This window comes from Branchiostoma belcheri, unplaced genomic scaffold, assembly GCF_001625305.1.
Source record: "Branchiostoma belcheri isolate BF01 breed outbred unplaced genomic scaffold, Haploidv18h27 scaffold100, whole genome shotgun sequence".
NCBI classification, from domain to species: domain Eukaryota; kingdom Metazoa; phylum Chordata; class Leptocardii; order Amphioxiformes; family Branchiostomatidae; genus Branchiostoma; species Branchiostoma belcheri.
Window position 1 is genome coordinate 1,187,423 of NW_017802381.1, and position 27,984 is coordinate 1,215,406.

Genomic DNA, 27,984 nt, shown 5'->3' on the forward strand with positions numbered 1-27,984 from the left:
CTGGGACGGGAGGCCGCTGCCCTTCAACTGCCTTTCATATCGATTCCGCAAGATGGCGTACATCAATTGCAGAGGATGAGTACGGTTGGTAGCTTTTCTATCATCCATTACTTTTTTTTTGTGAAGTTTGACTGAGGAAACATCGTTTTTACCAGGAGCATGCATACGTATGAAGATGCCAGAGTCAGGTTTAATCCACGACAAGTCTGCGGAATAGAAGTGCCGGTCTCCTAACAAATGAACATGTCGATCTCCCGTATCACACGTTTATGATAGAGACGTCTCGTCAAAAGGATCGCTTCCACTCGTCTCTGTGCGTCATGGGTATGTCACAATTAGCTTCTGACTCTAGTACACCGGTAATACCTTCATGTCGAATGGGAACCCCCCCCCCTTTACAACCCTTGCCATTACATTGTGTATGAGTCACGAGCGTTTCTGACGACCAGTTTCATCTCTATCGTTATTTCCAGCACGGTTTCAGGAGAATTTGGCGTATCCTGGTATGACCAGCGGGCTGGCTAACTGACAGTTCTTAGATTCGCCCGGCCGTACCACACATTAGAACAACAGGTCACCGTTCTTGTTGTATCTGTCGTGAGCGAAATAATGTCATCTGTATCTCACTGTACCTACCCCCTGTCTCCTACAATTGCCTTTTACCAGATACGTTCTAAATTTGATTTAATCGGGGAGATGATAGCATGTCTTTTCAGTGCATAGTGTAGAATTTCTGGATCCCAATCTCAACTGTCGGTATTTTAACCTATCGTGATGGTCTACACAACAAGTGAAAAGAACGTTCCTTCGAAGCATTTGGATGAATATTTAATAAATGATTGACGACTTTTTATTACCTCCTTGCTATTCTTGATTTTGGATTTGTTCTGACATCTTTCAGTCTCTATTTCAATCAATATTTTCCGTGCGCAGCGGTATGAACACAGTGATGAAAGTACCATGACCCGGTGACAGGGACAGGCGCACTTCCCTCCTTCATAATCACGTCCCTTTGGAGACCGACCCGGGTCAACCAATTTGCCTGAAACGACAATTTTCTGTTCCACATGTACAAAGCTTCGCACATTGTTGTCTGGATCAGACGAGAAATTTGATATCTTAATTTCCTAGTTCGACCGGTTATTCTAACCTGAGACAAATAATATTTTCCGAGGAACGGATTACTAAAGCTATTGTGCAACGCCGACACTGTGTTAGACGGCTTAGCAGAAAAAGATCCTGTTTCTAGTTAAAATCTATGGGAATAGACTGTTGCATTTCAGTCTTGCTAATTGGACTCTAGGTCTTTGCTTATAATGTTTAAAGTCAAATTTGTACAACAACATAGACGAAAATTGGTTTCAGAAACATTGTACTTATCGTTGGGATTTCAGTAACGTTATGTCTAGCTTCCAATCATTCTTGAGAAATCGGCATAATTATTGACTTAATCCTCTTCGCCCGTGCTAGAGCACAGGGCTTCAGAGAACGTTCTCCACCTCCCTCGGTCCCTTGCGATCGTCTTAACCTCGTGCCACGAGGTGTTGGCTGCTGTTAGGTCCTTCCTGACACCCCTCCTCCGGGACAGCCGCGGTCTGCCCCTCTTCCTTGTCCCTTGGGGATTCCAGTCAAAGGCAGTTCTAGTGATGGATTCTGGGGGTTTTCCTAGCGTATGTCCTATCCATCTCCATAATTATAACGGTACACAATTAATTTGTGCGATAAGCGATGAAAGAAGACCGTATTTTTTTCATTTTGTTTACTGCCGAATTTCTTGACAGGCCAGGTTATCGCTTTGGTTGGTTGTAACAGTTACATGTAGACCTTGACACCGCTGTAAGTAAGACTATTCCCTTCATTGTTGTTCTGATGTACGATAGACGCATGTGTACATATGGCAGCGAGGGCGTTCCTACAATATGTAGGACATCGACTTATCTGCTTTGAAACTAACAAGTTACATCTTCATTGTTAGAGTGACGCCGCTAAAGCAGGGCATGTGCCAATATTACATTTGCTTCACAGTTTAAATTTCCACCTGTAAAGTTCCACCCTGAGCGCAACCAAACAGGAGGCTTATTCTGAAATCGAGGCTGGAGTAATTAAGGTATCCAGGCTACTGCCACAATCCCACAAGACTGTGTTAAGCGTCGGTCACAACGCGCCGTACGTGCTTCTGCGTGCTGTCTACGTGCAGAAACGTGGGCAAACGCAGGGCATCCGTGCGTGGTGAGTACTGCCTCCGTACGGAATCCTACGGATTTGGGAGCATGCAGACACGCCGTAGAACCTTAAAGTCACTCTATGTAGTTTTTTGACAATACAAAAAGTATATTTCTTATTCTTTTCTTTACATAGTACATTGGCTTAACCCATTAGTATTCCAAAATTATACTCCACAGCAAAAAATACAACATCCTTGCTCCTTAGAAGCTTAGAAAACTGTGAATGATCTTCTATTCAACCTCTGGCCAAACCACACATATGGTATTGTCCACTCCCAGTGGTTTGACCTACATCCCAGTGGGGTGTCAGTTGATAGCTTACCAGTTTCTGAAATACCTAATCGTTTACCAGATTTTTTATCTCTTTTGAGGGGATAATGACCACAGTTTATNCCTTAAAGTCACTCTATGTAGTTTTTGACAATACAAAAGTATATTTCTTATTCTTTTCTTTACATAGTACATTGGCTTAACCCATTAGTATTCCAAAATTATACTCCACAGACAAAAAATACAACATCCTTGCTCCTTAGAAGCTTAGAAAACTGTGAATGATCTTCTATTCAACCTCTGGCCAAACCACACATATGGTATTGTCCACTCCCAGTGGTTTGACCTACATCCCAGTGGGGTGTCAGTTGATAGCTTACCAGTTTCTGAAATACCTAATCGTTTACCAGATTTTTTATCTCTTTTGAGGGGATAATGACCACAGTTTATTCATGCCCAACAAAATACTCTAAGTTGATAATTATATTCCACCTCATGTGAAAGATATGAGTTTTTTCTAAGGAGGGTATATCTTGTGACATCTGCCCCTGTCTATCAAGCCTGGCATGCCCGGGCCAATTAGCCACCCTAGGGGGCAACCCCTGTCTGTTGTTGTTGTTGTCCTCAGAGCAAACCGGTGGCACCGGGAACTGAAGAAGGACTGTTTGAACGGACAAAATATACGAAAAAAATGTGAAATAATGACACAAATGTGTTGAAAAGTGATAGTAACTGCTAATAACACCGAAATTTAGTATAATTAGAATATTTCAATTTTTTGCGCAAAAAACTACATAGAGTGCCTTTAAGTGCATGTAAAACTTTTTCTGCGTGCGGTCTACGGATTCACCACCTGTGCGTGCGAGTACGGGCGACGCGCGTGCCCCGTACGTACCGTACGAAAGACGCACGTGTGAGTACGGCCTTACGGTAAAGTTGCAATCGCACAGAGATCGTACGTTGTAAGCACGTACAACTGACTTACCACTTGCGCAACGACAATGCACGCAACCGCTCACGGCCAGACGTGGCGTGCAGACCACACTCTTACACCTTGCGCAACCGTGCGAGTGACGTGCGTCGACGCCACTCCTTCCCCACGTTTTCAGAAAAAACGTATCAGACGTAGCCTCCCAAAAAACGTACGGACAAAACGCACGTACGGCGGGTTGTGACCGAGGCTTTAAGTCTTTATTTTTGTTTTATCTAACAATAGTCGGGGATTCTAGAGAATGGCAAACATTCAGGATTGTTTTCAAAACACCGATCTACCTCTCAGCAAAATAAACTTGATTGAGGTTAGTGTAAGTGTACCACACTGTATGTGTGCTTTATAAACAATTGGATATTTACGTTCGTTGGTCCGTAACTGTCAGTCTCCAGTCTCTTTCATTCTAAAAATAAATCCCAACTCGAGAGTACAAGGATGCATTGTAACGTGTTAATGAGAAGGTCCTGCCTCTATATCCTGTGTTCCACTAAAAGTCAGACAACTGTGACGGACAAGTCAAGGCGTACTGACTCCCCGCCCCAGGCTGTACCACAGCAGAAACTGTAGTTTTAACATCATTAAATACCAAACGTACTCTCATATAAGTTACTGTAAACCTACACGTTTTAACGTAGAAACATATTAACTGCACGCATGGTGGACAGTTATAGTTTTGTAAATGCCAAACGAATGTAGTAATAATACTTGAGCTCCCCAAATTGGTAATGTTCTAACCCTTGTTCAAGTCCACATAGACAGTCCAACAGATGATTTAGTGTAAGTGACTGAACTTTACAAGAGGAGTATATAACAGTTCTATCTCGGACAGGTGAGTCTAGTGGCACATAACCAGCTGACTTTGAGCAATGTTGCCATTCTGTTGAATCCGGGCCCTTGTATTTCTCTATGTTGTTCACCAATACGTTTGTAAACTTGTTACAGAGTAACCCAGTTCTACCTGACCTTTCTTGGTGTGGTGATGACATTTTTATCTATTTTCATGCGTCGCCAGTTCAAGAATATAGTTGCCATAGTTTGATTTCAAAAGTTCAACGCGTCAAATTGATCGTTTTGCGGACACATTCATCTGTTTGTCAAGAACGCCTTTATCGTCTTAACGTTTTGTCTCCGGAGCGTCGAATCCTTCTCTTCGTGGCAAAAACTCCCTCGGCAGCAAATCGTCCCTTGCGGCGGCATATTACTCGCGTCGCTCAGAGAAAAAATAACGCCGACGTCCAACAAGACTGCGAAGGAGGCTATAATGGGCAGGGTATTTGTAAATGTCAAAACATGTGATACGTTTTGACGAACTGGCAAATAATGATATAGGCGAATGTTGCAAGCTCAGGAGTCCCCGGCGTATTAGCTTGAGGCCCGACGTTGAAATGCCCTTTGTTGAGGAGACAAAGTGACAGACGAAAGATGATAACCAGAGATCCTCACCAGAAAAGCACAGACAATATCAGCACTGACAAGACTTAAGGCCTCTCTGGAAAGACTAGAATATCAAGCTCGGCTCCAAAATCAGACGGAGCACCATTGGGACTAGAAACAGTCCAGGGAAGGAAGAAAGAGGAGTAGGCAGCGGACACGATGAGAGAATAATGTCACAGAATAGACCCTAAACTCAGACGTTAAGAGCAGAAAACTGGTTGGTTGTTTGATCGTCTGTGGTCATCCAAATAACCGGACTAGAGATAGATGAGATGAGACGAAAGTTCGTGTTAGAAAACGCGTGTATATATATTTTGTCATCCCCACAGCCAGCTGGGTGCACCACAACATTCATCGAAGGCGACGCAACGTACTGAACTGGTGACGGTAGGCGGATACTACAATGTGCCTGTAAAATTGCTATTTGTGGTTTCTCTGTTGCTGCACCAGGTTTATTATGTATGGTACCATACGTGCTTCCTTTGGTCAACAACAAGCAAAGACTGGTGGTGGACATGACAGATGACGTGGGTAGTACAAATGTATCAGCCGTCGTAGGATGATAGTGGCATGGCCTTGAAGTTTTATCAAGCAGCAAGTCTGCAAATTGTCAAATCCCTGTGTATCAGGGAACTCACCTCGCCCACACGACCACCTATGCATCATTCGTGGTGCGTCCCTGAATATTTCCCCTGAACAACACAGGATCTCCGCACGGCTAGTTCCACAGAACGCGATGTTTGTGGTCATGGGTACGGCAAAGTACAAACAACACCTGCCTGCTCTACTGACAACATGGTTTCAGCTGTTGATCTAGTGATTGTACCGTCAAGCCATCACTGCTGAGGGGGGGGTCTCTCGTTACGATATCGCCCCGCCTTTTAAGCCTCGGTCACAACCCACCGTACGTGCGTTTTGTCCGTACGTTTTTTGGGAGGCCACGTCTGATACGTTTTTTCTGAAAACGTGGGGAAGGAGTGGCGTCGACGCACGTCACTCGCACGGTTTCGCAGGGTGTAAGAGTGTGGCCTGCACGCCACGTCTGGCCGTGAGCGGTTGCGTGCATCGAACGTTGCGCAAGTGTTGAGTTGTACGTGCTTACAACGTACGATCTCTGTGCGATTGCAACTTTACCGTAAGGAGGCCGTACTCACACGTGCTTCTTACGTACGGTACGTACGGGGCACGCGCGTCGCCCGTACTCGCACGCACGGGTGGTGAATCCGTAGACAGCACGCAGAAAAAGTTTTACATGCCCTTAAAGTTCTACGGCGTGTCTGCGTGCTCCCAAAACCGTAGGATTCCGTACGGAGGCGGTACTCACCACGCACGGATGCCCTACGTTTGCCCACGTTTTTGCACGTAGACAGCACGCAGAAGCACGTACGGCGAGTTGTGACCGAAGCTATACATAATGAACATGAGAAGTCCTGAAAATGCTTTTTGATTGTTCCCAGTTTCGACTTGGTAACCTGAATGTATCAATTCATACATATACTGTGTAATGAGTTCCACGGTTTCATATCTTCGCCAAATAATGTTGATATTTTTCAAACACTCTGGGTATTTAACGGATTGAATGACTGAATTACGACTGACGAATTATTTTCTCATTGGTCATGTAAATAAGATCATCATTTAAAGATATACATCAGTTTATCATGTTCTCCACACAAACAGGAGGTAGCCAATTAATGAAATCTTATTTAAACAAAGAAGGCAACTCTTTGCAAAGCATAATGATCTCATCCTTCCGCAGAAGGATTTTGTGTTTGGTCGATGTTTGTGGGTTCGCAGATGTAACTCGCGGTGGGCTGGACGGATTTCTTTGGATTTCGGTGTGAGTAGGCATTGGGGTCCAGATGATGCGGATCTTTTTTTTAATTGTGTCTATGTCGAAATAAAATATTTGGACGGCTTCTGGACACCCCCGCGGATGTGGCAGTGGGTAACGTTTTATGGTGTCGGCTGTTGTGCAAGGGTCTGCCGAAATCTGTCGGGTTCTTCCATTTTTGAGGTTGGTTGAAATGGGGGTGCGTGCGAATGGGCCACTCACCTGTTTGTTACACATCTGATTAACATTTACCGGACGCCAGATGGCACTGTGGACTATACCACATTTCTTTCAAGGGAGGTTGTTCTGAATTGTGTATTATGGTTGATTGTGACATCCCATCTTTTTTCTTATAGCGTTACTGTTAGATGATACAATATCTTAAATTCACAGCGATCATTGTGTTCATCATGCGTCATATACTTCCCGGAGGTTTGGAATCTCAGATTTCTTGTTTACATCTGTCAATGTTTCCCTTGTTCGTAGTTACATTTGTCATGTTTGAGAAATATACTAGCAATCAACTATATTCAAACTAGAACTGCGAATTACTTTCTGATTTTATTCATATTACCTTATGATTTGCAATATTATCATCAAATTATGCCAAGTATCAGTTAGGCTAACTACATACCAAAAACATTCAAGTTATCCTCTTTCGATCGATTCGAAAATTTTACCAACCCCTTCCCCAACAAGCTCCTAGGGAGCTCAAACTTATGTGACTTCTTGCCGAGCACAAGAGCGATCTTCCACACAAAAACCGTGACTACATACATACAGATGATGTCAAAGAGCCACAGCAGTACCATAACAAACCGCTAGGCGAGGGGGGCAACAGCTAACCATTTTCATGTCCAAATACCACATATCAAGACAATCTATCTAAGCCTTCTTGAGTTATCGTGTTGACAGATACACAGGCACAAACAAACACACACGCACACACTCGCACATACACGGCCATACACACAAACAGGAACGCCAAAGAAAACATGAAAACCGTATTGCCAGATAGGAAGGTAATCATATGCCCAAACAGCTACTACAATGTATTATGACAGACTTTAAAGATCGGTTGGTGACACTGATATTAGCCTTCACAGTTGGCTTCGTAACCGTCTGGAAAAAGGAGGGGGCTCGCTGTGTGCTGTTTCCGGTGGATTCAGGTTAATTTACTTAGTTGGCTCATTCTATTTGGCGTCTGGTATAACCAACTTGTCCTCTTCACGTCCGAACGTGGATGTGTTAGATCGCCTAATCAGCCCGCTCACACCTTGTGCCTGGTTTACGAGGCTTCTCTCTGCAACATGACACAGTTGAAAACAGCGGACAGGAACACTCGCTCATCCACTAAACCAGAAACGAATGGACAGGGTACAGTTGTTTAGAAAACAAGTCCTGGTACATTTGGCCTGTAGGCCTCCCGCGGGTCACCGGCATTCATTGTCGTGCCGAATTATCACTGGTCTATAAATAACTAACGCAATGCACCTGTGTTAGTCACGTGAGCAGGTCTAATGTCAGAAGTCATCCGAATACACAGAAGGTCGTCGCTGCCATCTTGTATTGTTGTTTTTGTTTGTCTTAAGCTTGTTTAATTCTTTGTTTGGCAACCAGGAGAGAGATGGAGATACACAGATAACCCTTACATAATCTGACGCCTTAAGTTATCAGCATCGCAATTTCTAGAAATAGGGCATGAGGCCGCCTGGAGACACGGCGTAGTTATTGTAACGACACTTGATGCCCCATTGTGTGCGACAAGCCAACAGGTTAGTTCTGCTCAATTAAACACCATCTTTATTGTGTTTGTGGTGTGCTCGCTCGCCCACACGATTATGGAGTGGCCCACTTACCTGTCAAACGAGTTAGGTTTTTCTACACATCTGTTGTGGTTGTTTCAAACCTACTGATACAGGTGCTTTTCGGTTCTAGAGATATATCTCATTCATTATGTCTAACTATAAGCTAAACTAGGATCCTGAGGATCATAACAGTTGGATCATTCTCTGGGGTGTTCTTTGTATGTCACATGCATGAAAGCACATACACACAATTTTCAGCCATCATTGATTGAATGTGCACCCACCAGTCAGGCAATACTGCCTGATGCTGCCGTGTGTAATTGTCGTACGGAACGACATTTTCCGATAATTGTTCTACTGTTTTGCCGGTTAAACGGTGTTATTACGTAACACTGAAAGAATGAAATACGACTATTCCCCAATCTCAGGCCGTTTGTCATTTTAGTTAGCATCACGCGCATACGTTATCATGTTTAGTCTAACGGTTCATCAGACAGAGCACCACCAGATAAGCCGGCATTGCCTGCAAATTTTATATTCTAAGAGATGGCTGCTCAGGTTTTATTTACACATACGGTCACATACACATGGAACTTTGGCCGCATTTGCTATTTGCTAAGGTCGCGGGATATCAAAATTGACAGACAATCGGGCGTATTATTCATCTGAAATTTACGCTAAAAATCGGACGAGTCTGGGAAGATGATAACGTTTTCACAAAACCCCTCCGCAGTTCCAGAAATTATTTCTAGGAGGCGGAAACCTATACTACTTCTTTCCAATATCATACGCTATCTGCCACCAGAAAATCAATACCACAGCATATGTAGAACAGAATCTACCGAACCAGCCATTCTGCAGCAGTACCAAGAGGAGGCACTAGAAGTTACTAGTTACATAGACCTTGACTCGTCATCCCGAGACCTACCCATATACCAGATATCGCCACTGTCAATCAGCCAGACATGCCAACAACATACACACCGACCGTGAACAATACGTAATCACGCCAGAAAAAAGGAAAATACGGCATTCATGGAGATTACAATATTTCCTCCTTCCAACATTCCTACATGTCCTTCGTGCATTTTTTCAGAACTGTACAGAAATGCAGAAAGTAACCTATATGGCCGTCTCTGTCATATCATGCGTTGATGTCTTGAAATAAATCAGTCAAAGAACGATACATCAGTTCAGCTCTCACAACTGTAACTAACCAGACGTCCTCTCATGCAACTCCAGTCGATTTACTGGAACGGCTAAGTTGGCGCTTGTGCCGACGAATAGTCTCACGATGCATTATCGGAACAGAATAGGTTAGATTGGCGGATAAGATGCCACCTACATGTACATTGTTTGATCCACCCAAGGGTACCATGGTTGCCGGATGAACTGCTACTTTTACTGTGACAAACTCGTCCAGCAACATTTGATTGATGCTTACATGCTTGGGTCACCGAACCGCCAACTAGTATTCACTACAAACCCCTGCCCCTCGGACAATGCTGTGGTTTAACCGGTGACAAACGGACCTCTTCAGCTGCGAGCGTCAACTGCGAGATTCCACAGGCACATTGCTTCCGTTCTTAGTCTGAGTCAGGTAAGACTATGAGTAGTGCAAGAAGCTTGTCCTGGGTGAGAATATTTCTGTCGCTATAGATGAATTAAGGCCTGACTTACCCAGACTAAGATCTTCACCTGTCTTTATTTTCCTTTTTACTTATTAACAGCCCATCCCTGTCCGAATTCGATCTCCATTCGACAACCTAAAACAGTCGGTCTGGGCAAGAAGACACAAATCTCTTTGTTGCTGTCTAAATTATAGTCTTATGAAGAGGGTTATGTGATAGACGTGTTGGTATCCTGCAGTCTTAAAAGGAGTTTGGGCTTTGCTTGATGTCGCGTTTTAATTACCGTCGCTGGTTTCCAAACTTGTGGATTTGCTTAGGATAATTCAGTGGCAGTTCTGGCGCAACTGCAATGCACATTGTGGTATTTTGTCCGCTTGAGTGGATGCGCTAATGTACATGTACTACTAGAACCATCCCTTGGGAGTACACCTCTATATCAGCACTGCGCAAGAAAACAATGAAACTGCCTGCGTATATCAGCCACACTATAAACATGACACCTTCGTCATCGGTACTTTGTTTTTCTGTCCCAGATAACAGTCTGGAACAAAGACACGCTCCTGCTGTGATCATTTGTTTCCCTACAAATTATACTGATGATATTTCTTAATTCAAGGGTGTGTATAAATAATGAACGACATATTCAATATACATCCGCGCGTTTAGTATATGGTTTCCGTTTTTGTCCTTGGTGAAAACATCGACAGTATCATATAAAGATCAAATAACCGACTGCGCTGTTTCAAACGATGAGCGGTTACAATCGATTTCGGATCATGATTGCAGACTACTCTGACACTCAGATAACCTTTGGCATTTGAAGTATTTGGAGGCAATTCACTAGGGAATTGGCTTCAATTGGGGCGCTTGTGTGTGTCTGTGTGTGCGCGCACGTGCATGTTTGTGTTCATTCATTCATTGGGAGAGACTAGGCAGATGCCAAGGTGTAGGTCTGCCCCATCTCATCACTGTTATAGTCCCTTCATCATCATCATCATTGTAAGGATATTTAGGGCTTATTTGCATAATTGATATCTATCTATATTCCTGTCTCAAGCCTTGTTCATGTGAAGTCACCCAAACCGCGATTCGGGTAACTCACATTCCTCACATCTGGTCCACGTGCCATACATTCCTTTTAAAACGTGCCCGATCACGATTCTCCGAAACTACATTCATTGTTGTTTGATGAAAACACGCTAGGTAGCGTGTTATTATTGTCAGAGGTCAACGACCTGCTTGCTGGTGCCCCCCTCCCAGCTTATCTCGACCGAATGCCGACGTGGTTTCTACTGTTATCGTAGAGAAGTTCAGAGATGGTTAGAGATGACGTGTTTTATCCACCATCGCTTGAGGATGTACAGTAATCACAAGTTGAATACGTAGTAATAAATTTCACAAGGAGTGTGTGTAGTTACTGGGGAAATGTGTACGGTGCAGTTATACGGCTTTAGTCTTAGGTTTAAAAATATATATTTCTCAAAATCAATACCATAGAGCATTTCTACAGCTTCGCACTACCCTATTTCAAAAGCTGAGGAAAAATGCCGAAAACCAGTACATTGTTTTTAGTTCACGTATATTTTCAGTGTTCATATGCATATTTGTCTTCGTCAGAAGGGTATAAAATCAGTCTGTTTTAGTGTGGGAGACTGTGGATTTAGCAGCATAACTCTTGAAATTGGCATTGATCGACGTTCATGATTTTTGGCAGGCAGGTTACCATTGGGAAGACCAAGGTCAAGTGCTACCCTACATCACTGCAGTGGACCTTTTGTGTTTGTCGTTTGTTAGCAGGATAACTCGAGTATATGTAAATGGCTGTTGATCTTTGGTAGGCAAATTACCGCTGTAGAGACCAAAGTTAAGTTCGAAAATGGGCCCCATGGGAGGTCCCTACGTTGCTGAAGTGAACCTTTTGTGTTTAGAATTATAACGATCTTCCCCCAACAACATCTGCTTGGAGAGTAGTCTGATGACAGTTGGGGAACCCATAACCATTATGCCCTGGGATCAGGTAACGTTGCTTACATTGAGGGACTGTTCTATAATTTCAGCGGGAGGAGGAAAGCTTGGATATGCGTCAGGTCATTCCCGAAGGCCACACCACGTAATTTTTATGGATGACGTCCAGACCTTAAATTTAATGCGAAAGTGCGATAAAAAACATGAAGGGCCGAAAAAACAAAATGCCTAGATTTGGAATATACTACGGAACTAGAAAGGCCGACATTTGCTTGGGAGCAAATGCAGCAGATGGCTTCACCACATCCCCCATACCGAAAATGGATCTATCCCACGATGGCTGCCAATAGTCTATACCCCCATGCAGCAATGGAATCTTCCAATGCCGGAAATAGCCAAAAAGCCCTATTTTACATAATTTTAAAGTGGTGTATGTCAAAAGCGTTAATGGCATTCTTTGGACATGTGTCCAAGGTATCCCCATACCGAATTTCAGGTCATTCGGATTTAATATTAGGGCACAGGAGCCAAAAATGTACATTTTTGGTCCAAAAATAGCCAAAAAGCCCTATTTTTCACAATTTTAAAGTGGTGTATGTCGAAAGCTTGAATTAGATTTTGCAGACATATGTCCAACGTATATATCAAATTTCAGGTCATTTGGTTTTAGTACCAGGGCTCCAGATCCCAAAATGTTTTTTTTTTCCTGAAAATGGCAAAAAAAAAAAAATAAAAACAATTTTTCAAAAAAATGAAAAAAAGTGCGTCGGGGTATTGGCCCACTCTACGTCCATGCCAAATTTTATCTCATTTGGCTGAACAACGGCTGAGTTGAATCCCTTTAAAGAAATGGCAGGAGGAGAAGAAGAAGAAGGAGAAACATGAGGGAACACAATATGTCTTCACCACTTTGTGGTGAAGCCATAAATACAAATGGTAGGACACAAATTCAATAAAAGAACACAGTGTAACAACAAACAAATCTTTTACTGGTCATAAAAACAGAAATAGATCAACTAAACAGCAGTAGTCGCCCTATTCTGATTCTTCCCTATCATCGCATCTTCTCTTATTACCTCCATGAAATGTGTCATGGAGGTTATATTTTCAGTTGCGTTTATCTGTCCGTCCGTCCGTCCGTCCGTCCTTCCGTCCTTCCGTCTGTCTGTTGGTCAACAAGATAACTCAAGAACGCCTGGATGGATGGGTTTCATACTTGGTGTGTTGGTAGGGTGTGACGAAAACTGGAAATGATGAGATTTTGGTCCCCCTAGTGGCTTCCCTTGGTACTGCAGCGCAACTTCCGGTTTTGATATCTCACGATCTGGACATGCTAGGGTCATGAAATTTTTATGGAAGGTAGCTCTCGTGCTTGGGAAGAAGTCATATGAGTTTGGGCCCCCTAGCGGCATGTTCTGGAACTGCAGGGCACTTTCTGGTGAAATGTTTAAAAGCCAATAAGTCCAGACAGGAACAACATATTTTCATTATTTTTGGTGTGTAGATAGCTGAGAGAGAGATGTACATAATTAAATGTAAATTATGCAAATGAGGACTTTATTTGCATAATTAATGAGGAAATTCTATAATTACAGTGTTTTACATTATACTATGTAACCTATGGCAGGCGGAACTTCAACAGATACTAATTATGCAAATGATGACCTAATTTGCATAATTAATGTGAAAATTCTATGATTTCGTAATGGTGAATGATGAGAATGTCATACTTGGGACATCTGTAAATTAATCAAAAGTTAACATACATCACGATGCATATATCATGTTAATGCAGAGGTCATTTGAACAATTAAAGAAGAAATTTACATTTACATATCAAGATCATATTTCATGGAGGTATGAAATCTCGGAATTCTAGTTACATTTTGTAGCACTGTCGTGACACTTTGATCATAATAAAGTAAGCAGAATTTCTTGTAACAGTGACTTTTTTCCAGTAACAGTTCAAAATCATATTACCTAAGGGGTTTAACACGGGCGACGGCGCGTCTGTAAACTTGTGGCAAACCCTTTCTGTAGAATAAAAAAAGGAGTACATAAATTCTTTTGTACTCCATACCAAATTAATATATTTAAAAAGTGACGAATACATATGTTCATTATCTAGAGCAAAGTCCCTCTGACGAAGGCATGAGATCTCCGAACTCTAGTTTCAATTAGGAAGGACCAAAAGTACTGTAACCAGACTGATACAGTGGCCAGGTCGTTGTTCAGTGAGTCTACGACGTTTGTGATGGAGCGGTGAGCTGCTGTGAGCGAGGTATCATCTGCGAAAAGGTTCGCCTCACATGTTGCACAGTTGGAAGGCAGGTCATTTATGTATAAAATGAATAGTGTAGGTCCAAGTACGGAGCCCTGTGGGACGCCAGCGAGGGGGGTCTTCCAGTCAGATGTTGCACCTTGGACAACCACCCTCTGACGTCTATCTGTAAGCTTACGGTAGCTGTAAAACCAGTCCAGCATAGGCCCACGGATTCCGTATCCTTCTAGTTTGGCGAGGAGGCCGCCATGCCAGACTTTATCGAAAGCCTTACGCAGGTCCAGGAAGACGCAGCCTACCACCTCTCCTTTGTCAATGGCTTTCGTCCACTCGTCAACAAGTCGGACCAACTGGAGGGTCGTGTTATCATGCGCTCGGAATCCACTTTGGTGCGTGGTAAGCATGGGCCGGATGTGCTCCATCAGGCGTTTGTTCACAAATCATTCACAGTCTGTAAAATATTTTGGGTGACTTTAACTCTAAGAACTGTAACTGGCTAAGTAGTAATATCACAGACAACGCCGGGCGTCAGCTGGAAAACATTCTTCTGGACTATGGACTAGAACAAGTGATTCACGAGCCCACCCGCGGTGCAAACTTACTGGATCTGATCATCACTTCCCACCCAGTGTTGTGCAACCGAACTGGTACCATGGCACCCCCCGGGGACTCGGATCATCTAACTACTTTTGTAACACTGAACCTCAAGGGTACTCGGCCCTGTGGAAGACGGCTAGTCTGGTTGTATAGCAAAGCAAATTTTGAATCACTCTGTGAAAATTACCACCCGTCCGCTCCCACCTGTGATTCCCCGGTCATTCTAGCCGGTACTACTTTACAGGTGGTTCCCAGCCACAAACACCTGGGTGTGATCTTAACCAACAGACTAACTTGGTCTTTGCATGTCAACGCTACAACAAACAAGGCAGGAAGAACTGCCGGGGTGCTCTGTGCGCTACGCAAAAAGTTACCTCAGAACATCCTGCTACAGCTTTACAAGATCATGGTAAGACCTGTTCTGGAATACGCGGACATTCTATGGGCAGGTCTCACACTGCGTGACCAGAGACTACTTGAAGCTGTCCAGTATCGCTCAGCCAGAATGATCAGTGGCCACCATGGCATTCCGTATCCGTCCTGCCGTTCCGTCTACTCTCAGTTACGTCTCCCATCTCTTACCTTTCGCCGGAAGCTTCACACTCTGACTGCCCTCTATAAGCTGATGAACGGACACTGCCCCCCCCCACCTTCTCAGTCCCCTACATACCACCAGATCATCTGCCATTGAATCTAGATATTCCCTTAGAAACGCAAATAACCTTTCTTCGCTAGCCCCCAAAAGTGTCAGAACACAAAAAACCTTCTTCTACTGGTCCGTCCAACTGTGGAACTCTCTTCCACAGGACACCCAGACAGCTCCATCCCTAGCATTATTCAAAGCTAAGTATGGCTCTCCCTTGGAGACCAGTTTTCTGTATAAGACAGTACACACATGTATTCTACTTGCACGAATCGTACGGTATGTAATAATTTTATTGTATCATATGTAATCTGCATATATTAATGACCATAATTTATGTATTTAACCACATTTTTTCCCAGGGCATGCCCTTAGTAATAGCTTCTAGCTAGTTGGGCTGCCCTGGCTGTCTTGTACCAGCCAAACCAATAAATAAAAAACTAGAGTTCCCCGATCTCATACCTTCGCCAAAAGATGTTAATCTTTATGACTGACAAATTATAGATTAGATTATTCCCCCCTGATTTAAGAAATAGGAACCTAATTTTCATGAATTATATCATTTTATCATAATCTCAACCAAAAGACAGTCTTATATTAACAAACAATGCATTCTAGCATTTCCTAATAAATTATGCAAATGAGGTCCTGATTTGAATAAATTATGTTTAATGATGTTCATCTCAATTTAACTTTCAAATACCACAAGTATGAAATTCCAGGCAGTTATCATTACATAATTATAAAATTTTCTAATTAATTATGCAAATTAAGTCATTATTAACATAATCAATATCTTCCTGTGTTTCTCTCGTTGTCAATTACCAATGTCACAAGCTTCAATTGTCCTATCATGGAATGCAGATGATTTATAGAATTTCCCCATAAATTATGCAAATTACATCCATATTTACATAATTGTCACATAATTATATTAAGCATCACGTAAGCTACCTACATACCAAAAATCACGACGATCCGTCAACTGGTTCTTGAGTTATCCCGTTTTGAATATTTTCAAGAATATATCCCTGCAGTTCCAGAGCAAGCCGCTAGGGGGCCTAAACTCATGTCACTTCTTCCCCAGCACAAGAGCTACCTACCATCCAAATTTCATCACCATAGCATGTCTAGATCATGAGATATCAAAACCGGAAGTTCAGCTGCAGTACCATAACAAGCCGCTAGGGGGTCCAAAATCTAATCATTTTGAGGTCTCATCAAGACCTACCCACCTACCAAGTATCAAGACAATCCATCAAGGCCTTCTCAAGTTATCGTGTTGACAGACAGACAGACAGACACACACACACACACACACATACACGAACGCCCCTGAAAACATAACCTTCTTGGCGAAGGTAATAAATAAAGGACCAAAAGCTTGGATCTGAAATTGTGCTAGCAAATTTGAGTGTACGATAGAGATTATAGAAGCCACCTTGGTAGTTAAGGAACGCACTTACATGTGCAGTAATAGTGGGAAGATTTGCAGAAGGTTGTCATTAGATTTGAGGATGAATGTCGTTAGATAGTAGATGTCTGCAAAAGTTTTTTAATTTATTGCTTTACTTGGTACCTTAATCGCTGTCTGTTCAAATGCAGTTGTTGTCCTGCCTACGTGGTTGTTACAATCCGAGCAATGCGTAATATTCACGAACATTCCCCGCTCAGAGAGAACAGCAAGGAAGAGCTGTGGGACCGTCTGTTAAGGTTCATCCTTACGAACAGATATCAGTTTATTACCTTCGCCAAGAAGGTTATGTTTTCAGGGGCGTTCGTGTATGTATGTGTGTGTGTGTGTGTCTGTCTGTCTGTCAACACGATAACTTGAGAAGGCCTGGATGGATTGTCTTGATACTTGGTAGGTGGGTAGGTCTTGATGAGACCTCGAAATGATTAGATTTTGGACCCCCTAGCGGCTTGTTATGGTACTGCAGCTGAACTTCCGGTTTTGATATCTCATGATCTAGACATGCTATGGTGATGAACTTTGGATGGTAGGTAGCTCTTGTGCTGGGGAAGAAGTGACGTGAGTTTAGGCCCCCTAGCGGCTTGCTCTGGAACTGCAGGGATATATTCTTGAAAATATTCAAAAAGGGATAACTCAAGAACCGGTGGACGGATCGTCGTGATTTTTGTTATGTAGGTAGCTTACTTGATGCTTAATATAATTATGTGACAATTATGCAAATATGGATGTAATTTGCATAATTTATGGGGAAATTCTATAAATCATCTGCATTCCATGATAGGACAATTGAAGCTTGTGACATTGGTAATTGACAACGAGAGAAACACAGGAAGATATTGATTATGTTAATAATGACCTAATTTGCATAATTAATTAGAAAATTTTATAATTATGTAATGATAACTGCCTGGAATTTCATACTTGTGGTATTTGAAAGTTAAATTGAGGTGAACATCATTAAACATAATTTATTCAAATCAGGACCTCGTTTGCATAATTTATTAGGAAATGCTAGAATGCATTGTTTGTTAATATAAGACTGTCTTTCGGTTGAGATTATGATAAAATGATATAATTCATGAAAATTAGGTTCCTATTTCTTAAATCAGGGGGGAATAATCTAATCTATAATTTGTCAGTCATAAAGATTAACATCATTTGGCGAAGGTATGAGATCGGGGAACTCTAGTTTTTCAATACTTCGTCTTGGAGTACTCTGTTATGTGGGGTCGTGTGGAGCAGTCGGTAGCGCGTTCGGCTCACACCCCAGAGGTTGCGGGTTCGAACCCCACCTTGTCACCGATCGTGTGCCCTTGGGAAAGGCACTTTACACGACGAAGGTGTAAATGAGTACATAGCTTCGGTTAGGGACGTCCCTCGGATAGGACGTAAACTGGAGGTCCCGTGTTTGAGGAGAGCCACACCTCGACCGCGTTAAAGATCCCACCACACCTTTCGACATGCCCCGGTGTGCGATGATACAAACACTACTGTATGGAGCTGGTGATTCACTTCAAATCACCTGGTCGGAAGCCTGGCGACCTCCGTCTTGTATAAGCCACATGGTGATTTACATCATTCACCCGGACGGAGGCCTGGCGAACCCCGTCTGTATCAGCCAAATCCTGGAGAGGAGATACGCGCCGCCAAGATTATAAGCCTACTGAAACATCATGGCGCAAGTCCAGACATGCTGCTGGCTGCCATAATGCCCCTACGACCGCTCACGGTTACATACATACTCTGTTGCGGATCAGCATTCCGGATTGGGGTAGTCTCGTACTGGCAGTTTGCATGAGCCCACGCGCGAGGCCGAATAGTCTGTTGGAGTCTAGTGACCAGGTTTTTGTACTTTCTATAAGCTGATAACACACGGAGGTGCAGCATTTCAAGTGATTTGCAAACTTCACACTTTTTATACAAATGGCCCCTTTCTGTTGGTGTTATTGCTATGCGCTTGGTTGTATCAGAATATTTTAATACCGAAGGCTTGGTTTCATATTCATAATAGTTATAGAAATAGCCATGAAAGTAGGCCAAATCAACACGGGCGGGATGCACGGCATGTCACTTGAATTTCTGTTGCCAAAGCGCACACTGCTGGTGCAAAAACGGGGAGAGATTTTTATCATTAGGCCACAGCAAGTAAAGTTTTTGGATGACATTCTCCGCAGACTCCAAATCTAATGCGATAAGGCAAGAAAACAAGGCGCGGCAAAAAAACAAGATTCTTACATTTTAAAATTTTGACATCATAAACCTTGTTAATCAAGAAATGATACAAATATTGTCAATAAACAATTAAGTTTACCGTCAAATATTACATTGGCACAGCCACTGAAACAACTTTGAAAAATAAGTGTTTGGCGAAAACTCCCCTGTAGTTGCAGAACAAGCTGCTAGCTTCTAATTGTCATCTACTCATATAACAAATGAGTAGATGTTGCATATGTCTGTTCCATATGCCCAAACTACGTGCGCACGACTTGCGGAAGATTACAAATTTTCCTTTTGACAGTTGTAGCAAATTATGCTTCCATTCTCAATAGCGATACATTATATTAATCAGCACTGCAGTGTGTCTGAAATCTCTAGTGAGGCCAATTGGAAAAGAAGGGTGGAAAACTGCTTTGAATTTACGCGTGGACTTATTTAGGGACTTCTACAATATTTCGGCTTACATTATATGTGCATCTTGTGGCTGCAAGTGGGGAAATCACTTCAACTATAGCTTGATATATATATTTCAAATGGATTTATTCAGTTGAAGTTTTGCTACACTGGATCTCAAATAGAAAAATGACCTACATAACTGGCGGCCCGGACTACGGATAAGAATAGCAGTGGTGGAATGTGGGAACTTCCCACGATGTATGAGCCTTACAGTTGCGTACTTGCGGTGTAAACATAGTGGCGCTAGAGTCTGTTAACATTCATGTGTACGAAAGACCGATCATTCGGCGGGTTCACAGCTCAGATATTGTTTAACTGCCATCGCCGTACCCCGGGTCAGCTGTGGCTGCGATACAAGTTTAGCACCTAACGGAGACATAGGAGAACTGTCAGTGTGACGCAATCGGTCGGCTGAAGCCGTGGATTGGCACATCCACCTCTGAAACCTTTCTGTAAACCTCAAATCTGGATTTGTAGGTGTCAAGATGTTCCGATTTGTGGAAGGTAAGTGGTGGTCTGGACTAGGTTTATACTAATGCCCATGTATTGGTTTTCCGTAATTGGCTAGTTTACGCCAACAGGTAAGCGAATTTGTCATAAATTTCGGATTTAAAGTGAGTAACATTATGTTCATTTAGCAGATCCTGTAATGTATAATGATACCAAGCAAAAAGATGAGCGAGCCTTAGTCACAGTGACAGACGGAAGTGCCGAGACAACAACGTTAGCATTTCAGGTTTATATATACACCCTTCGTCGGGTCAGACTCAGTCGAGTCCTTCCTACTATATGACACCATCGTCGTCGGAATCTTGTCTGGCGTTTTCCTATCAAAGTCTTCTTGAGTTCCTCCTTTGAGAATTGATAGGAAGAGTGAGAAAACCAGCCAGCGGCGGATTGCTTAAGGATTCATTGGATAGTATTCATTCTTTGCAATGCTATTTGTGTTGAAATAGAAAGTTCGCGTCTCATCTCACCCCGACAGCTCAGTTCTGTCCCTCAGATTTAGTCATGTCTTCTCTTATGTTGGCACATGTGAATCCGACAGGCACAATTCGAGAAATGAACTGGACTATTTACCTCTTCATGACACGGTCCTCAGTAAAAAAAATTAGGTGCACGTGTCCTTTTTAATGTCTATTGCATGAAGGTATCTTTAACACGGTGCTGACTACATGACAAGGCCATACAGTCATACGCACCAAAAAAAGCCCAAACGCAAACGTGTGAAAAAGCGACTTTGCAAAATACAACTTCAGAACTTAGTGTAGTTTGAGGATTTAGATTGACTACACGATTTGATCCGACAGAAATATCTGATCGTATTACCGTATTCCGTGGTAGACAACATTACTGGATCAGAAACCTGCAGCTGGGCCACATGTGAGTGTCGAAAGGTACCCCGGGTTTGACCTTCCTTGGCCAAATTCTTCCCATATTCTTCGGTCTCTGTTGTGACATCCAAGAATTTGGATGGACGTTACAGTTGCACAGCTGCGTGATTGTAAGATACTTGAGACTACCAATATGACATCTGATAGTGTGATTCCCAAAGCATACACACTCAGTTACCACAACCCCCGGCCCCGCATCGACTGGAATCTGGTTTCTGATGATTCAGTAAACTGTGTGTGAATTGCCCAGTAGGCTACACAAGTGATTTATATTATTTTGTATAGTCTGTTTGTTTGTTTTCCTAAAATTGTTCTGGTTTCCGACAACGTCAATGTGCAAAAAGAGCAATCATAATGGAAACATTCCACAGTCCACACATTAGACAAATACATAACGCACAAACACTCACACGCAAACAAACACGCAAACACACACACAAACACGCAAACAAACAAACACACACACACACACACACACACACACACATGGTTGATTATACGATCACTACCAGCCGCTATATATTGTGTGTTACGCTGCATTGGGGTTATACGGGCTATACACATACAAACGATAAGGGACAGGCTACGTGATATGCATGTAAAGATACTGAAATCCTAACGGCCGGGTGGCGTAGATCTTGTTACCTCCGGGAAGGAGACATCCTTCTGCGGGGACAAAATCGTGTTTGTGGTCATGTTTGCGTGTTCGCAGCAATTTCCACTCACGGTGGATTTCACGGATTTCTTTGATTTTCGGTAAATGATTAGTACTTGGGGTCCAGATGATGCGGATTGTTTTTTACTGTGTCTGTATTTTCAGCTATTGAAATAAAATAACTGGACACCCCTGTACAGCACTGTGTGTGATCGTCTATCATTTAAAAACTGTCGTCAGTCGTATGCGTTATTACGCCGGGGTTGTACGAATTTTTAAAATGGGGGTTAGCAGGTCCCGATTGAATTCTTTTTTTGGTTGCCTTTGTGTGTTCGCACCCAAACCTCATGGCCTCGTGGTTAGTTATTGAGGTCCAAAAGAAACATTGTGATTTGAGGCATTTTAGCTGCATTTGAGGCACCCCGGCCAGTATGTGGCGTGGTATCGTCTGTGATCACCAACTGTTGTCCGCTGTAGGAGTTAAACCGTGTGGGACTAATGGGCTATACCACACTACTTTCAGGAATGGGGGGTATTCTGCATTATGTATCATGATTGTGATATCAGCCGTCTCAAGTCATGTAGCAATACTGGTAACATTGCTGTTAATGTGATGTCTGAAATTGTCAGTAATCGTTCTGAACATTATGTATTATATATACTTTCCGGTCGTTTGGAATATCAGATTTCTTGTTTGTGATATTGTTGATTAATGATTTCGTTGTGTGTGTCTCGTTTACTAGATTGAAGATGGCAGTACTATCTTAGCAAAGAATGAGTCACGACTAAGAATAGTTTTAACTCACATCTACACATCAAGTACTCAAACAACTTCTATCCACTAGTGTGACCGTCTGACCTCTTGACTTACAAATTACTGATTGTTCCAGATAGATACGAGGTCACAATCAATTCATTACAAGGACGGACAAGGGCAGCTGAGTCGGTGACTGTGAATAGGAGATGTCATACCGACAGTGACGACCTTTGCCGTTAAGGCAAAAACAGCCTAAGGGGTTGAGAAGATCAGTGCAAACCAAAGTCACTCAACTGGCGGCATAAACTTTTGATTCAATTGACCGCATGAAACATACCACACGGTAAGACGTTTGTCGCACCTGTTATGAGTTAATTGCTTTGAATTCGTCCCCAGAAGTGGCGATGGCCGTGCGGATGCTCCAGAGCGGGTCAGGCGGCGGGAAGAGTGTGGGCTTCCGCAGACAACCCGAGTCAGCACCGAAGACAGGAGCCGAGTGCGTGGCTTCAGGTTTGGACAGCATCTTGGCTGCCTCTATACTCTCTGAAGGTTGGTCAGCTGACAAAGTTTTTTCTTATTCCCCCCCTCTCATTTTCTGACGTTCTGATATTTTGAGATCTCATTACGTGTATGTTGTGTACGTGTTTAGGTCAATATGCATGTATAGCAGGAGCTTGCTGAACAAAATGACAGATAATAACCCCGGCTTACAAGTTTACCCCAAACGGTACGATCCTCTGTTGTTGTTTTTGACCGTTTTACAGCAGGCATTGACAGTATGAAAAAGAGGCTAGACACGAGGGTAAAGATCAACGTCAGTGGCCTGAAGTTCGAGACCAAAGATGGCGTCTTCCTTAAGCACCCGGATACTCTCATGGGTAGGCAGGGAACTTCTTTGTCTGCATGTTCCATTTCCTCACTCCTCCCAGAATAAAATGGCACAACTCACAGCTGGTGCACGTGTTTCAACCCACATGATCTCTGCCTTGGAAGAGTCCTTGAGTTGACCCACGCATCTCTGGAGCAAGTCCATTGTCCATACTTTGTCTTTCTCGTGTATATTGTTATGCCATTTTACTTCAAGTAGATCCATAACCTATCGATTTACGCTTATATATCTGTACACTACCTCACAGGAGACATTGCACGTCGCCAACAGTTCTACAATGAGGAGAAAGATGAGTTCTTCTTCGACCGACATCGTCCCAGTTTTGAGGCGATATTTCGCTACTATCAAACAGGTACACCAGAAGGTCTTATTTAACTCTGGTATATTAAAGTATCAGTATACTAAAGTCTTGCCTCCGAGTGAATGGTACTGTAAATAATGTAAAGAGGGGGCAGTTGAAGATGAAGTGCATTTCATATGTAAGTGTCCTAATTACGATTTTGAAAGAAAAACGTATTCAAAGAAATCTCTGACATTTCTAAGTTTTTCACATCTCAACAAAAGACTATGTTACTTCAGCATCTAATATCTCTCGACCCATTTACTTGTCGGACAATATTCATCTCCCACTGCCTCCAGAGAAGAAGTCAAAAACCCCAATAGCTGAGCTAGAATAAGAATAGCAGTTGGCATGTCTCCTTTACCTGTTCATGTTTTACATATAATCACTCTGTCACATGTACATACGTTACTAGTTTTAAGTAGAGATAGAAACTTTGATTAGAAGAAGTAGAACTGTGGCAACTGCCTGGAAAGTTATACTTGAAGCATTTGAAAGTTAAGAGAAGGTGAACATCAGTATTCATATCTTATTCAAATTAGGGCATAATTGCATAATTCATGAGAAAATGCTAGAGTAGACTTCATTGATAAGACTGGCATTTGGTGGAGAATATGATCAACTGGTATAATTCATGCAAATGATCTTATTTTCATAATCATCGGAAATAATCTACGATTCGTCAGTCATAAAGGTTAATATAATTTAAATTTTCATAAGTATAACTTATGACAATTTTGTATTATAATTTAGCCTAGGGAACTCCATATGGTGAAAATCGTATCTTTTTATCGGCCAAATGTATGCTTTAAACGTAGAGACACATCGTACTTAAATTTACAAACCTTTCATTACATTTACTTATTCACAAGTATAATACACTATTACAGCTATTATTTATTTTGGGATTGTGGGGCCATTTTAGATTAAAAGGCATATTTTGGCCTCTTATGTCATTGAAAGCAAATGACAGCAAACTTGGCATTAAGGTGCCTAGGAAATATTCATTCATTCACATCACATCACCAAGCCATGTATCACTTGGTAGAAGATTCCATTTTTCCACATAGAGAGAAATGCTGCATTTAAAGGCAGACACAAGAGCAGAGGCGATTGTTCTGGTTGCGTAGATACTATTTTTCTCAAACCTCTAAAATAANATACACTATTACAGCTATTATTTATTTTGGGATTGTGGGGCCATTTTAGATTAAAAGGCATATTTTGGCCTCTTATGTCATTGAAAGCAAATGACAGCAAACTTGGCATTAAGGTGCCTAGGAAATATTCATTCATTCACATCACATCACCAAGCCATGTATCACTTGGTAGAAGATTCCATTTTTCCACATAGAGAGAAATGCTGCATTTAAAGGCAGACACAAGAGCAGAGGCGATTGTTCTGGTTGCGTAGATACTATTTTTCTCAAACCTCTAAAATAAATTATATTGGCAACTTAACATTGAGTGTGAACACGGCAGCAGTAATATTGTACGGCATTGATATTCTTGTAACCCCCGAAGTACCTTCAGATCAATTACAACCAGGTGAAAAATATTGTTTCGCAAACAACCATTGAACAATATTCCAAACCTGCGGCTCTTAACACGTCTTGGGTTGATGTTAAAACCCATGTTTGCGGTGTGTTTCTGAGTACTTGTTTGTCAATTCATCACCTTAGCAACTTCGTTTTCCTTTTGGTTTGTACCAAAAGTGACGTTTTCTCTGGCAGTCATCCAATTGAAACAAATACTTAAGATTCAAACGTGGTTCTCTAAAAAAAGTGGCAGCTGTTACGAAATCCGGGATGATCTTTCAAAATTATAAGGTTTGCGATGTATGAGTGGATAGTTCAGCAATTGTCCACCTTAATATCTAAATTTTCCTCCTGCTTTGATCCAAAAAGTGACCGAGGTCTTCAACAATTATCCCATTCCTGTCACCCCGCACGTGGCTCTGCATGGAGGGGCACTACTCAGTTACTGGAATTTGAATAGTTCAATTCTTTGTTAATCTGTAACTAAATTTTACAAATTTGCTTGACTTCATACAATAAAATGTGTTCTTTTAGAAAATAATACTGGCCTCCCCTTTTGCCCTTTTAATCGGAAATGTAAATGTATTTAATTGTAATTATAAAAGGGCGTTATGTAACATTTTTGCACCAAATTTTTGCACCAATTGTCATATTTTAATTGAAAAATGTCGATTGAAATTTCCTTCCGCTTCCCAACATGTTTTGTGCTATTATCTCACATTTCTGACATTTATTGGTGTTTCTAAAACAGCCCACACGAGACTAAATGAGTTTATGGCACCACAACAAAATACCAGAATGTAAACAAACATGGGTCCTAACTTTTACATTGTGTCACCCGCAGGAAACTTGGTTCGACCCACCAACATCCCTGTGGACATCTTTGCAGACGAGTTGCGCTTCTTTGACCTCGGAGATGACTTGATTCTGGACTTCTTGGACTCGGAAGGTTACCCGGTGGACAGGCCACTCACGGACCTGCTGCCGGACTCTGAGCCCAGACGGTCCATCTGGCTCCTGTTTGATTACCCCGATAGTTCGGTTTGGGCTAAAATTGTCGGCCTGATCTCAGTCAGTGTCATCCTCATCTCTATCGCACAGTTTTGTATCGAAACTCTTCCTCAGTACAAGAGCCAACAGGCCCTCAGCTTCCCGTCCAACGCCACAGCTACAGATGTGTTACAGACAAGCGGGTTCTTCCAGGTAGAGACGGCGTGCGTAGTTTGGTTCTGCTTCGAACTGACAATTCGCTTCTACGCCTCCCCTAGTAAAGTGGCATTTGTAAAGGACATGATGAACATCTTTGATCTTGTCTCCGTCGTGCCTTACTTCGTCACCCTGGGAATTCTTGTTGGCGACATCGACATCTCCGGAAATTCCGTTTCCGTCGCGTTTGTAAGAGTGCTAAAGGTGGTTAGGGTCTTTCGTATATTCAAACTTTCTCGGCATTTTACGGGAATGCAAATTCTTGGAAAGACTCTACACGCCAGTATGGAAGAGCTTGGCATGCTTCTGTTCTTCCTGTCTGTGATGACCGTGCTGTATGCCAGTGGAGTGTACTACGCTGAGTTCGGCGATCCCAGGACTTACTACACCAGCATACCGGAGGGATTTTGGTGGGCTGTTGTAACAATGACCACAGTTGGCTACGGAGACCATTACCCTGTTTCTCTGCCCGGCAAAATCGTGGGATCCATGTGTGTTGTCACGGGCCTTCTGGTCATTGCGCTGCCTGTGTCGATCATTGTGGAGAATTTCAACCACTTCTATGGTAAGGAAAAACGAAAAAGGGAACTTAAGGAAAAAGAAAAGACTACAAAACCCACGCTGGCGGTCAGGGTCGCTGTGCTCCTGTTCCGAATTATCAACAAGTGCGGCTGTCAACGTTTTCTACCTTCTCTCCCAGTACAGGACATGGCTGACAAACATGGCGACCCGGACACGCCGGACATCCAGGTGCATGCCGTGGAGGACGTGGAGGATGACCGGATCGCCAACGCGATCGACAACTTGAGAACACACAACCCCGTGCCAACTATGACTACGCTTGGTCGGTTCGTGGTGCCCGTGCACGACCGGAAGTCCTCCGAAAATTTAAACTATATCAGCAGATCCTCTGACAACATCAACAGGGTAGTGAGAAGATGAAGCAAGTGGTGTGGGTACGGATTTATCCAAGCGTGTGGATCCTATTGTCCAAAATATCCATCTAACAATATCCATCTTTACCTCAGTTAACACAAAGGAACTATACACTATAACATTTCTCACGCCAAGGCGATCATGATTGGAGAAACGATAGTGTCCAAAATTTAGTCACTTTTAAGCCAGGGCCTACTCACCGACACAAGAGAATAAAAACTAAAGCTAAATTCATTTCTAAGTGAAAAAATGAAATAATCTTGATAATCTTGAAATAATCCCTTGATAACGTTCTTAAGCTTAAGGACTGTCATAGTATGTTTCGTAATTGAACTAATTTTCAGTTTGGGAAAGACGATCTGTATGTGAAAAACTGTGTAAGAAGGCCAATTTTGTGTGGCTAGCATGTCGTGTCTGTGTTTATTAAGTAATAAAATAAAACA

General features: G+C 42.5%; 1 protein-coding gene across 6 annotated transcripts; it reads left to right on the forward strand.

The window, feature by feature from the left end:
• On the forward strand, positions 1-27,984 carry LOC109473824 (shaker-related potassium channel tsha2-like). Of its 6 annotated transcripts, none has more exons than XM_019773949.1 (5): positions 1-84; positions 23,029-23,181; positions 23,397-23,510; positions 23,769-23,873; positions 26,244-27,984. In XM_019773949.1, the coding sequence occupies exons 2-5, from the start codon at positions 23,037-23,039 to the stop codon at positions 27,545-27,547; spliced, it is 1,668 nt and encodes a 555-aa protein (XP_019629508.1). In that variant the 5' UTR covers positions 1-84; positions 23,029-23,036; the 3' UTR covers positions 27,548-27,984. The 6 variants fall into 6 exon arrangements, with proteins under 6 accessions (XP_019629508.1, XP_019629485.1, XP_019629500.1 ...); XM_019773926.1 differs by having other exon boundaries at positions 57-79; XM_019773941.1 differs by lacking the exon at positions 1-84 and adding an exon at positions 4,232-4,315.